Source organism: Malus domestica, chromosome 12 (genome assembly GCF_042453785.1).
Source record: "Malus domestica chromosome 12, GDT2T_hap1".
NCBI lineage: Eukaryota > Viridiplantae > Streptophyta > Magnoliopsida > Rosales > Rosaceae > Malus > Malus domestica.
This window is the reverse complement of record NC_091672.1, coordinates 14,662,755-14,676,721: the sequence shown is the minus strand read 5'-3', so window position 1 is coordinate 14,676,721 and position 13,967 is coordinate 14,662,755. Positions and strand designations below refer to the sequence as shown.

The 13,967-nt window shown below is 38.3% G+C and overlaps 1 protein-coding gene and 1 pseudogene across 4 annotated transcripts; one reads left to right on the top strand and one right to left on the bottom strand.

Annotated features, from left to right (window-relative positions):
* Positions 1–1,473: 1,473 nt before the first annotated feature.
* Positions 1,474–6,999, bottom strand: LOC103410971 (pentatricopeptide repeat-containing protein At5g18950-like). Of its 4 annotated transcripts, none has more exons than XR_011573920.1 (5): positions 6,700–6,999; positions 6,505–6,597; positions 2,402–4,436; positions 2,229–2,332; positions 1,474–2,140 (listed from the first exon to the last, which is right to left on the bottom strand). XR_011573920.1 is itself a non-coding variant. In XM_070809539.1 (4 exons), the coding sequence occupies exon 3, from the start codon at positions 4,194–4,196 to the stop codon at positions 2,439–2,441; it is 1,758 nt and encodes a 585-aa protein (XP_070665640.1). In that variant the 5' UTR covers positions 4,197–4,436; positions 6,505–6,597; positions 6,700–6,999; the 3' UTR covers positions 1,474–2,140; positions 2,402–2,438. The 4 variants fall into 4 exon arrangements, 1 of the variants encoding a protein (XP_070665640.1); XR_011573919.1 differs by having other exon boundaries at positions 2,229–2,305; XR_011573921.1 differs by having other exon boundaries at positions 2,229–2,300.
* A 4,039-nt stretch (positions 7,000–11,038) lies between these two features.
* Positions 11,039–13,456, top strand: LOC103413663 (guanylate kinase 3, chloroplastic-like; annotated as a pseudogene).
* Positions 13,457–13,967: the final 511 nt, after the last annotated feature.

Genomic DNA, 13,967 nt, shown 5'->3' with positions numbered 1-13,967 from the left:
TCGTTCTTATTGGATATCTCTCTGAAGTCTAACAATCTTATCCTATTCTAATCCTATCCTACCTTAATTCCAGCTGCAAGGGGGACTCCTTATCACATTAGAATTCCTAATATCTTATTCTAGAAGCCCTGAAACAATGCAAATAACCTGATCCTCTTTCCCCCTGGAAATCTGACAAATTTAATCCCTTTCTAGAAGCTTTGTGCTGAATTTCCTAGTCTTATTCCTCTAGGATTGTGTAATCCTTCTCCTCCACTACTTTGCACAAAACCCTAACTTATAAATACATATTTTCTGCCACAATTCAAACCACCACCCCCATATTCATTCTACACCACAATTCACGCCAATTTCCCAAAGATTCATCAAGTAACGCAGCAAGGAAGGAAGAAGGAGCTTTGTGTCGTGGCTTGCAATCCAAGGAGGGTTCGAATCTGCCATTGGAGTTGCTGGGACGCTCCTGGTTCTTTCTATCCTTAGTTTTAGTTCAATGTTTGTTTTAATTTGGTTTTATGTTTTCAAAGACATGAGGAACTAATTTCTTTTTAGTTAGAGGTAAATTCGAAGCCATGACTATATGTTTTATATGAATTGATTACATCCAGTTATTGTTTCTTGAGTCTTGAATGTGATTTGCTTATCTGAATTATTAAAACTTGTTTATGTATGTTGATTGAGGATGCATACTTAGTTTGCATGCATAAACTTGATGCTAGATTATAAGGGAGTTTCACCTAATTGTTATGAACTTATATTCACAAGTAGTGGAAGTCACTAGTCATGATTGTGTTAAGTAAATCCTTAACAGGAGTATCATGCTTTTCATAGTTACGAATGCCTCGTCTATGTTTATGGTTTTCAAAGAACTTAATGACCTTAAATATGTTTTCTATCATGCTTTTCATAGTTAGGGGACTTGAGAAGGGTAATTTGGTTATGATGCGTATCCCGTCCAATTCAATGAAATAAGGAAAATCTGATGGTTAATTTGTGCTATCACGGTTAACTTGGGGTGTTGTCATTCATGGTTTAAAGGAATAATAACTGGAAATTGGTTTGTTTGCATATGTCATGTGTGGAGAAAGATCCTCTAACTAGCCTATTTCACCATTCAATTCACCTGATTTCGTACCTAGTTTGCTTTAGTTTTGCAATCTGTTTAGTTTAGTTAAATTTCATCCAAATCAATCCCCCTTTTAATTAAGTGTCTTATATCCAATTTAGTGTTTTGAGTCTTACTAGTCTTAAATTCGTCCAAATAGCTCCCTAGAGTCTATTTTGAGGCTTTTTTAACTTAGTTTTGTTGTTTTGAGTGTTTTGAGTCAGTTTTGAGTTTATAGAGTCTAGTTTAGTGTTTTTTAGTCTTATTTGTGTTGATTAGCAGCCCTAGTTAATCCCCGGTCTAGAACGATCCCTACTTGCTTAATACTACAATTACACATTTAATAGGGTGTAATTTGTGTGTTAAGTTAATTTTCACATCATAAAGATAATAGATTGCTTCCAATTTCTTGAATAACACACATTGTGATTATGTTAACTGCAACTACTTAAAGCAGTTGATTTTCCTAGATCCTAAATTTCACATTCAAATTGTTACAAAATAAACAACTTCCTATAAAACCAATAGAACTTGGATCATTGCGTGCATTCTTCCACACGCGAAACTAGTCCATTCAAATTCAACAGTTTATAACTAAAATTAAACTCGTAAAACACAAATTCGACCTGCTACCACATTTACCTCCACAGCTATATCACATAACTCTTCTGGTGCACCTAAGCTTTCTCTGCGTCAATAATGGACTCCACCAACTTAACCACATTGTCCAACCTCCCCTCCGCATTCACCACCACATAATCGAAATTCTTAACATGCTTCACCTCCTCCCTAGCCATCACAACCCTCACAATAAGTCTTCACCTCAGTTTTCCGGTTAATCAGCCTCCCCATAAGCTTGGCCTCACTCTCTGCCATCAAAAATATGAAAACAGCCGAATTCCCAAAAATCTTCCTTAGAGTCTGAGCACTCTGAATGTCAACTCTCAAAACAATGTTGTACCCTTTCCCCAATTCATCCCTAATCTGCTGTTTGGGAATCCCCAGTATCCATTAACTCAAACTTTCATTCGAGCTTTTCTGTCATAAACAAACATACAAAACAAGCTGTAAAACAATTGAAAGAAAGCCACAAATCAAAATGTCAACTCTCAAAACAATGTCATACCCTTTCCCCAATTCATTCCTAATCTGCTGTTTGGGAATCCCCAGTATCCATTAACTCAAACTTTCATTCGAGCTTTTCTGTCATAAACAAACATACAAAACAAGCTGTAAAACAATTGAAAGAAAGCCACAAATCAACTTACAGAAGTTTCTAGTAAAAAAGAAGTAACTTACAGAAGTCGCAAGGAACATATCAAAATGACTTGGAACATCACTTTCCTTCTAAGATCTCCCCTAGACATGTTTCAACGAAATGGTTGTTCTCCCCGCCAAGCTTATTGACCAGAGAATAACATATGTGTTCTTCCAGTGTATAACCTGCCCTAAACATAAAGTCTAAAACAAGTAAAGAATCATCCAACCTGTCTCTTTGTGAAAGACATTCAACTAGTTTCCCAAAAGTTTTCCGCTTTGGTTTAAGCTTACTCTTTAACATGTCTAAGAACCATTCCATTCCCTCTGCAGCATCTCCTTGATCACACAATCCAATGATAACATAATCTTGAGTGCCGAAAGTTGGTTCCAAACCTCTATTCTTCATATCATTCCACAAACTTTTTGCTTCTTGTACAGCTCCAACCTGACAAAGCTTTTCAATAAGTGGGGTGTAAGAGTAAGTTGATGGTTGTAAGCCTTGAGTCAGGAGCTCTCGGAATAAGTTTGTACTTTCTACTATCTTGCCTTCCTTACAGAAACCTTGGATTAGAGTGTTGTATGTAATCAAATCACGAACAATACCCTTATGGGGCATTTCAATGAATAATCCATATGCCTCATCGGTCCTTCCATGTAAACATAGTCCTCTCATCATTGCATTGTAACTGACTGTGGTTTCTTTATAACCTCTATCACACATCTCCTTGTATAAGATCTTGGCCTCTTCAAAACTACCAATCTTACAGAACCCCAGAATCATTGTATTGTATGTGTACTCATTTGGACGATATCCCTTCTCAATCATCTCAAACCACAGCTTCCTAGCTTCCCCAATATAATCCATTGTGCACAGACCACAAATCATGGTAGTATACATGACAATATCTGGGGCATAGCCTCTATCCTTAAGATCATTGAAAACCCGTAAACCCTCATGCCCCTTTCCTTTCTTACACAGCCAATTGATTACCTCCTGATACGTATAATTATCCGGGTCACGATTCTTTAAAATCATGATGTGGAGGAGTTCAGACACTCGAGTATAATTCTTCTCCTTACAAAACCCAGAAATCAATTTATTGAAAGCAGCATTTCCGGGGACTAGTCCATCTACCAAAACCTGCCGAAGAAGCTCATATCCTTTCGAAACATTGTTATCAACACATAATGCTTGAATGAGATACCCAACAGTCTCAACATCAGCTACAACACCACATTCTATCATTTCTTGATACAATATCCAAATAATATCAGTCCTACCCACTTTAAGGCAACCTGACAAAGCCGCATTCCAAGTCATTATAGACAGGCACAATCCAGCCCCTTTCAACCTATAAAACACATCAACCGCCTCCTGAACATATCCACCCTCGCAAAGACACCCAATATAACTTTCTAATGAAGCAGGATCAGGGCTAAAACCAGTATGTCCAAGAAGCAATTTTGCAGCATTGCAGGCCTTAGCCTCCACGAGCGCAGTGAAAAGCGCATTACATGAAACGGGGTTGGGCGAAAACCCATTCTGAGAGCTCAACCAGAAGAAAAACCGAAGCGAGAAAAACACATTCCTTTGGTGCTTCAAAAGCTCAGTGAAAAATTGGGGGTCAGTGAAATTAAAAGAAGGGTAATGGGATGGCAGAGTCTGCTCCCATCTTGGTTTTGTTCTAATAATCTTACAAATCTGTTGAGAAATTTCTGTAAAGTCAGAATCTTTGGTTTCGGTAGTGAGGTATCTGATTTGGGTATTTGGGTTTGGCCATGCACAGTGGTTGTGGCGGAGGAAGATTAGGATTGACAACGGAGCTCTGGCCATGAACTATTAGCTCTCTCTCTCTCTCTCTCTCTCTCTCTCTCTCTCTCTCTCTCTCTCTCTCTCTAGCTAAGAATTGAATCAAAAGCTCTCTGTTATTGCACAAAATTATTGCATAAATGGAAGTTCGAGTGTGAAGTTTCACTTACTGGTAAATGGGTTTTGAAACAGAAATGTGCAGACTGCAGAAAAAATCAATTACAAATCAATTGCATCCTCTACAGAGTCTACACAGTCCGAAGCCTGCATCCAATCAATACAAAAATATAAATTACGATTACAATTACAAGTCAATCTAGCATACACAATAACATTCACAGATGCACTGAATCTGTTCCAAAAGACAGAACAATGAATGATTAAACCAAATTATAAAGAACCTGCACAGTAGCAGAGGTGAATAGAGGAACACAGCAGCCATATGAGAATACCAGAAAATTGACCCCAACGGAAGCTGGGAGGCTAATAAAAAACCCCGACAAGTATAGAGAAAAATACTTCAAGGCCGCTGTATGCAGCAAACCGAGAGAACTGAGACACCAAGCAAGCACACACAAGTAACAAAAAACTGTAAACACAAAGAAACAATCAACCAGAAACAATGCTGCACTACAGAAAAACTGCAAGATGTGACAAGGGAGGGTTTTTATTGCTGTCCTAAAAATTATTTGTTCTTCTACATTACAGTACACATCTATCGGAAAAGAGAACTTATCCGAGCCCATACAAAGAGATCAAAATCGGTATCAACTAATGTATATACGAGCTTTGAAGCTTAAATAAAAGCCTTTTGTCCAAACCACATGTTAAGATGGTGAATTACTACATTTTGTCAGATGGAAATGAAGTTGGCTACTTGCAGAAGTTTATGCTATTGATAATCTGGACATCCACAAGGTAAAAGTAGAAAGGTGAGAGCGACTGTAAATTTTCGTTCTTTTGGGATGAAAAAGCAACGTAAGATGGTACAAACTAATCATCTGCAAGAAGTTTTCCTTCTTTCAATATTCTACTTAAAAACTACTCATCTCATCAAACTACCATTTCAGCTTCTTTAATAGTGTTTTGTTGTGCTGATCACATTTCGAATGCAGAGACAATCATTCAATTTGACCTATTACATATATATATATATATATATATATATATAGCCGACATTCACCTCTCCCAGACCCTGCGTAAAGCGGGAGCCTTGTGCACTGGGTACGACCTTTATATATATATATATATATATGTATGTATGTATATATATATATATATGTATGTATATATATATATATGTATGTATATATATATATATGTATGTATGTATATATATATATATATATGTATGTATGTACATAGCTATAAACTACTACTAGATAGATTGGTTCGGTTGGCTTCAAAACTATATATATGCATATGTATATAGCTATAAACTACTACTAGATATATATGTATATATATATATATATATATGTATATAGCTATACCTATTACATATACATATGAAAAATTGAAAACCCAATTTCTAAACAACCCAAAGGGGGGAAAAGAGAGTAAAAGTAATAGTGTTTGTAACAAATCTTCAAGAGTAAAAGAACTCATCCAAAACCAACCAAGAAAATGCAAGTGTACTACACAGTTCACCACTTCCAACCAACACAGTTCACCAATTGAATCTGTGAAAAGTGTAGTCATAAAAAATGCAACTAATAGAGATTAACTAGATCAAAACTAAAAAATCCAACGACAAACTCAAAAGCCTCAGCATAATCTTACAATTTCAGAGAAGCCCCCAATTCCAATCCCAATTTGAATCTAAAAATTAAAACCCTAGTTTTATAAAATGCAAACAAATTCAAGAGATTGACTTAGTAAGGCAGAAGCAATGATAAATATAGACACACACGCTCACCTTATATTCCATTGGACCAAAGCGTAAATGTGAGATTATACACATTCATATAAACATATATAACAAAAATGAATTAAACCCAAGATTTCAAATCGGACTCTTTGCAATTTTAATAACCACAGTTCCATTTACGAAGAGCATTCAGTATAGAATCCCATAACTATGCTTGTCATACTCAAAATAATAATAAGGTCCCCAACTTCTCAAATTCCAAATCCAAACCAGAGCGAAAACTAAAGCAACACCGCCGATGAAAATGTTTCTCAGCAATGAAACAAACAAAACACAAGCGCATAATTACATCACTACATCACCAAAATCAAACAAATCAAAACGAAAATGAAACAAACTATTAAAGTCGGCTAGCCACCGCAAACTAACCCAACAAAAACCGAAAAGTCCCGAAGCAATTACCTTGTTAGTACAATCTTCAGAGTCTGAGTGGCCTTATCAAGAAGGCCAAGCGCATAATTGCAGTACCGGTCACTCGTGGCCGCACCAGTATTGCTAGTCCCGACAAAATCAACATTGGTCCCATTAAACTCCAAACCCTAAATTAAATTTCAAAAGGAAGACAGAAATTAGATTTCAAAACACTAAATTAATTACCTAATTTGGGGTGAGAGTGAGACTCGGTGCTGGATCGAGAGTTCTAAGTGTCTGTGAGAGAAAATCGCGCGAGAGAGAGCGGTGGCTGTGTGGTGGGGGAAGGCTGGAGAGTCGGAGACGATAGTATGGTCTGGTGGTGGGCCACTGGCTGGCCGGAATTCGACACAGAGAGAGGAGGGCTCGGTGCTATCTGGCTGAGCGAGGCTGCACTTCAAGCCTTCAAGTTCAACGATGGAATGGAACTGAAATGAGGTGTGATGCGATCTGGACTGGAGAACCCTAAAAACAAATAAACGGCACAGATCAAATTTCAAACAACGTACGGTTGAAATAATTCTCTTATAATCAAAATATAATATATATATATATATATATATATAATATTTGTTTTCGGTTCGGTATGGGATTACCGAAAAATTGGGAAGACAATACCGAATCTTGTATCGAAATTTCGGGATCAGTTCGGTATATCATCTCGAAAATTTCAGGAATTTTGATTTGGGAACGGAATTTTTTCGGTTTGATTTGGAATTTTTGGGAATTTTTTCCAGTCCTATGACTTACCATGAGAGAAGACAATGTCACAATAGTTGTGGTGAAGGTGAGACCGTGAAAGAGATTGGAGAGGAGGAGAAGTGGTGGATGGCCGACAACTGAGAGAGAGACCGAGTGACAAAGTAGAAAAGTGAGAGAGACTGAGAGAGAGAGATCGCAGTCGCAAGTCTTTGTTACCACAGGGATCCACTCTAGTGTGACCAAGTCCTTGTGAACTCGGATAAGCACCAATAGAAACAAGCCACGTGGACGACGATTTTAATTGAAAAACTGATTTGGTACGGTTCGGTACCGAACCAAGAAACGAAACCAAACCGACTAAACACAAAACCAAACCGATCTTGTACCCATACTGAATGAACCGAAAAAAAAAACCCGAACCGACCAAGTTCGGTTCGGTTCTCGATATTTTTTGCCCAGGCCTACCATTAGGTACTACACCCTAATGCTCAATCATGAAAAATGATCCCGACCAAAGATTTGATGATGGCCTTTATGGGAAAATCATTTTCCCAGTTGCTATGAAGATGTCAGTTTTATGTTTCATTGTACATATTCGTTTGGGTCAACAATCCAAGGGCAATTGGCCTTCTCATCACGTATGATTACCATATTCACTAGTTACCGCACATAAATTGATAACATCATAAACAATTTTTACTACCTTTGTTTTTTCTTTTTATCTTCATTCTCTTGTTTATGTCACTTAATTTTTATTACTTTATTGAATGCAAACGCAAATGCAAATGCTAGAAAAATAAAAAATAAAGGATTGAAAGGTAGAAAATGACATGTGAATATTTTTTCCTATAAATAATTTGAAGACTGGGAGGTGTGAAAGCTACAAATTAGTGTTATAAGCTTCTTAAATTGGTTTTAGTGTTATTGGTTACAACCAATTCAGTGGAGAGAGCGTTTTCGCCCCTAGCCCGACAATTCATGGCTTCACCACTGGGCATAAGATGAGCTAGTTGGGAGTGGAGACAGCTAGACAAAAAAAAATTTAAAAAAAAAAACCAAAACTCAAGTGCATTTAATGCACCCATCGTAGTTCTATTATTGCTGTTAGGTGTAAAATTTTATCACAAAAGGTTTAAGTATTAGTTGAAGTGGGGTTGAGATATTTAGTCTCTCTTTTTTCTCTATCTCTACCTGATGTGGGATATTTCAACAAAGACTAGTTACAATTATTATTATTATTTTAGTAGAGCGATAGTATTAGTCTGTTAAATAGTTATTTGGTAAAGAAAAGAATTGATGGGGATTGAACCCGGATTAGAGGTTAGTTATTATTTATAAATGAGGCAATTAACTAGGGTATTTTCATGCTATATATCTAATTTATAGGTTTTTTTTTCCCATGAACTATGAATCATATTAGTATAGTTTGATTTATATGAGTATTTTTTGTTTAAAATTCTTGTGGGAGCTTTAGACCATCTCCAAAGGAAATGTCAAATTTTAAACATAAAATTTAAATTTGAAGGCTTATGTGGCAATTTGACATCTTTTAAAATTTTAGTCTCTACCTGATATGCCAAATTGAACTATTATTTTATTACATTATTTTCTTTTTATAATTTTTATTTTATGTTTATATTTTACAAATCCCACCCCACCTTTTCGAAGGTAAGAATTTTCCCAAAAAAAACCCAGATAAGAATTTTCCCAGAAGAACAAGGAAACAACCCAAATAAGAATTTTCGATTTTCCTCTTCAAAGGTTCAATTTTTCATTTGCTGCAGAAGCACTAACCACTAACCAATATGGTATTCAGAAACCCAGTATTTAAAAATAAAAACCCAAAAAGCTGAGCAAAAGATTAATATAAAATTAAAATACAAAATCAAATCCCCAATATGATGAACAGATATGAAACCCCAGAAAAACCAGAGGAGGATTGGGGTGGGGAATTGGTAAAATAAAAGATGGGATTTTGGTAAGCCTAGAGGAATTGAGGAAACCAACTATTGGGTAGTATCGGCGAATCAGAAAATGGGGGAAGAAGTAGGAGCTCGTGAAAAAGAATATTTGTATCGGTGAATCAGAAAATGGGGGAAGAAGTAGGAGCTCGGCTAAGAAGAATATATGTACCGGCGAATCAGAAAATGGGGGAAGAAGTAGGAGCTCGGCGAAGAAATATTTGACGTTGCTGTCAAGGTGCGCTGTCATTTCATGTCATGCCACATCAGATTTGACTTCTTTGTTGGAAAATTTTGTTGCTGCCTTTTATGACTATTAAAGCTGATTTGGGCATTTTGATAGCTCATTTGGAGATGCTCTTAGCACGTCGCCCATTCGTAGGAAAATTCTTGGACTCACCGGCATTATTTGGTAGCTCTTCCGAACACCTTCAAGCAATCATTGGTTGTTGCTGAGTAAGTATAAGCACTGTTCTAAAAATCCCCACCTAGTGCCGCTTAGGCCTCGCCCTAGGCGCTAAATGGCTGGCCACCGTCCTGAGTAATGCCTAAGTGTTTGAAAATTAAGAAATGGCGCGTAGACTTGCTGAGGTGCCAGCCTAGCCACCCAGACCCACCTAGGTCATGATTCACTTAGACAGAAAATATATAACTTTTCATTTTGCATTTTTATTTTTTTTCAATAAATTGTAAGAGACTTGTTGCATACTTAATGGACACACTTATATCATGGTTCCCCATGTTTTCATTATGTTCTAATAGTTCATAATATGTATGTTATTCTATTTTTGTAGTTTATGATGAAATTATATATATATATTAAGTATAAATAGACATTTATTTACACGAAATATAATAGATTTACTTAAATCTCTCTAGGTGCCCACCTAGTACTCCTAGGCGCTAGGCGCTAAGCCCCAGCCTGTCGCTCGACTAGCGCCTAGCATCTTTTAGAACTTTGTTTACAAGCTACAACAAACCTTTCTTTCTAGGGAGGTTCATGGAGGCATTGCATAACTATTATTCCATTAATCCATTAATGACACATGGCTCGATGATAGTGGTTGAAAATATATTTTTGCAAATAGTAACCATTTTTATCCTTCCAAAATGAGTGGACTTGCACAAAGATAATTACAGTTCAAAGTGAATAGTAAGGACAATTTCCATGCCTTGCCCTTTACTCTTGCATTTCTAAAATGGGTGGACTTGTTCTTATGGGAAAGGAGATTCGAAAATGGGATTTTAGGTGCATGGACGAATATTCTTAACCAATTGAGTTACAAGCCACTTACCACTATAATAGTCCATTAAATTTCACATAACGAGAGTAACTTATATAAACAAATTTACAATATTGTAACGTATCGTTTCAATAAATTTCATTATTTTACTAAATAAAACGCCACGTAATAGTGAATATGTTATGTATATTTCGTTTTCTATAAACACACCCCCTTAAATTGCATTGTGCCACCGCCTGCCATCCTTTCCAAAGGCCCCAAGCCTTGTTGCTGTTGGTTAGGCTCAGCCTAAAAAATGAGCTTATCTACTTTAACCGATAATTGTAAAGCTTCGATTCCATTCTCTGCTTCCCAACCTCGTATAGTGCACCCCCACCTTTCTTCCTCCCTACTATCTCTCCCTTTCGAGGTTTGGCATATTCCTCACCTCCTCTATCTCTCGCTCTTCTCCTCCTCCTTCCCCTCCTCCTCCGCCCCAAAATCCTCCCATCCCCCAATTCCCTCCACCACCCCTGTGGAGCCAAAAATAATCACAAGGCGACACGTGGATTTTTAGTAAAAAATGACCAAACTACCATTGAGACACACTAGGATTCCTACATGCGAGCAGCATAAAAAATGCTCCAAAAAGGTAACAATTCAAGATTCATCTCATCAAATCCCCTTTCGCAAGGTAACCTCCAAAGTATTCACTCCAAAATTATGTTAATTGGTTAATTAATGGATTAATCCATTAAATATCAATTAAATCATCCAATTAACCACAAAATACATCCACTTTAACCCCAAAGCTAGTCAAAGGCCGGCCATCCCCTTTGCTCTTTACCTTTTTTGTCTTTTCCCACTTTATTACCCAAATTAAGTTAGTCAATTAATTCTATAACCCCCCATTTATTTCTTTCATGTTTAATTAGCCAATAAATTGGCTAATTACACCAAAAATTCAACCAAAAACCCATCAATTGGCCGGCCACTTTCTCTCCAAAGTGAACTAGCCTAGCCTTATAAATAGGCACCAATTTTCACCCAACACTCATTCGAACACTTTTACAAAAATCCCAAAATTCTCTAAACACTATTTCTCTCTAAATTCTAACTTTGGCATCAGAGGTTCTTCGGCCAAAGCCCCTCATTCATCGTGGGCGCGTGAGGCTCTTGGCCTTGACCAAATGTGTTAATTGTTTTGTAGGTGCAATTTTGTCCAAGATCGAGGAGGAAGAAATTTGCATCCACAGCCCCTACCTAAAACCCACCCTCTCATTTCCCTCCAGCACCCGACCCTTATCCTCTCAAATAGGCGACGCCTGCTGACCCGATTTAGTTCCCATTCCCCACATCGAAAAAGCTCATCGCTCCAAGCTCCTCTGCACTCTGGAGGCCTCCTTGGGATCGTCTTTCAACTCCGAGCAGCTCTGGCCTAGCCCAGCCCCATAATTATCGTCATTAGTGGCCCCAGCGGCGTCGGGAAAGACACGGTCATAAAAAAAGCTCAAGGATTCCAACGAGAACTTGCATTTCGTGGTAACGGTGACGACCCGCGTAATGCGGCCTGACGAAGTTCACGGCAAAGATAATTACTTTGTGAGCAAAGATGGGTTTTTGACAATGGTGGAGAGAAACGAGTTTCTAGAGTACGCGCTGGTGTACGAAAACTATAAAGGGATTCCCAAACAGCAGATTAGGGATGAATTGGGGAAAGGGTACGACATTGTTTTGAGAGTTGACATCCAAGGTGCTCAGACTCTGAGGAAGATTTTTAGGAATTCGGCTGTTTTCATATTTTTTATGGCGGAAAGTAGGGCAAAGGTTGTGGAGAGGCTGATTGACCGGAAAATCGAGACGAAGGACTTATTGTGAGGGTTGCGACGGCTAGGGAGGAGGTGATGTCACATCCCGGCCTGGGCCCCCACCGCATCCCGGGCTCGACTCCGTCGTAGCGTGATATTGTCCGCTTTGGGCCCCGATCACGCCCTCATGGTTTTGTTTCTGGGAACTCACGAGCAACTTCCCAATGGGTCACCCATCATGGGAGTGCTCTCGTGTGCTACTCGCTTAACTTCGGAGTTTTAACGGAATCCGAAGCCAGTAAGCTCCCAAAAAGCCTCGTGCTAAGTAGGGATGGGAATATACATTTAAGGATCACTCCCCTAGGCGATGTGGGATGTTACAATCCACCCCCCTTAGGGGCCCGACGTCCTCGTCGGCACACTTCAGCCAATGATTGGCTCTGATACCATTTATCACATCCCGGCCAGGGGCGGACCACTTCCAGGGCCTGCTCCACCACCGTAGCACGATATTGTCCGTTTTGGGCCCCGATCACGCCCTCACGGTTTTGTTTCTGGAAACTCATAAGTAACTTCCCAGTGGGTCACCCATCATGGGAGTGCTCTCGCACGCTACTCACTTAACTTCAGAGTTCCAACGGAACTCGAAGCCAGTGAGCTGCCAAAAGGCCTCGTGCTAGGTAGGGATGAGAATATACAGTTAAGGATCACTCCCCTGGGCGATGTGGGATGTTACAGGTGAAGCATGTTAAGAATTTCGATTATGTGGTGGTGAATGTGGAGGGGAGGTTGGATAATACAGTTAAGTTGGTGGAGTCCATTATCGACGCGGAGAGAACTAAGGTGCAGCAGAAGAGTTATGTGATATAGCTGTGGAGGTAAATGTGGTAGCAGATCGAATTTATGTTTTACAAGTTTAATTTTAGTTATAAACCGTTGAATTTGAATGGACTAGTTTTGCGTGTGGAAGAATGCACACAATGATCCAAGTTCTACTGGTTTTATAGGAAGTTGTTTATTTTGTAACAATTCTAATGTGAAATTTAGGACCTAGGAAAATCTGCTTTAAGTAGTTGCAGTTCACAGAATCACAATGTGTGTTGTTCAAGAAATTGGAAGCAAGCTATTATCTTTATCGGAGTTATCTTTATTAAGCATGTATCCACACTAATAATACTTGAGCATACAGTGTTAGATATGGTCGAATTTGATGCACTAATTAATGGAAGGTAGGAAATATTCAATTTCATTGGAGATGTTTGTGGCACGAACTTTTAGCAGATGCTTAGTTGGCATAATAAATTAATGGGTTCTTTAGATATAAGTCCATGCAACATTTATTTTCTTGACAAAAACCCATTTCATTTTAAACATCCAAATAAAACCCAAATTTAAAGTAGACTGCCATGTAAACAAATAAATACGTATTATTTTCAAACTATTTACAATTGTGCCACAACTGACACACCCCGTCCCGAAGGAGGGCATGTTGGCCGTCACGTGAGAATGTTGTAACCATTTACACAGTTCGGAAGCTTTGAAAAATACAATTACAAAGATGAAACACCTGAGGGTGAGTCCTATTTTTGTGAATTCTGTCAGAACACCGTTGGATTCCTCGTGGCCACCAAAGCTCTGCTATCTAGAACCTGGAGGGGCGCAAAACAAAATTGAGTGGGTCAGTAAAACAAAGTTTTTCGAAAACTTTTCATTTAAAACATTTCTAACCCCTCGCTGTAAAACCTGTATACTTTCCCAGA

Coding starts and splice junctions, on each gene's coding strand:
- LOC103410971 (XM_070809539.1), bottom strand. CDS start 4,196: ATGGCCAGAGCTCCGTTGTCAATCCTAATCTTCCTCCGCCACAACCAC.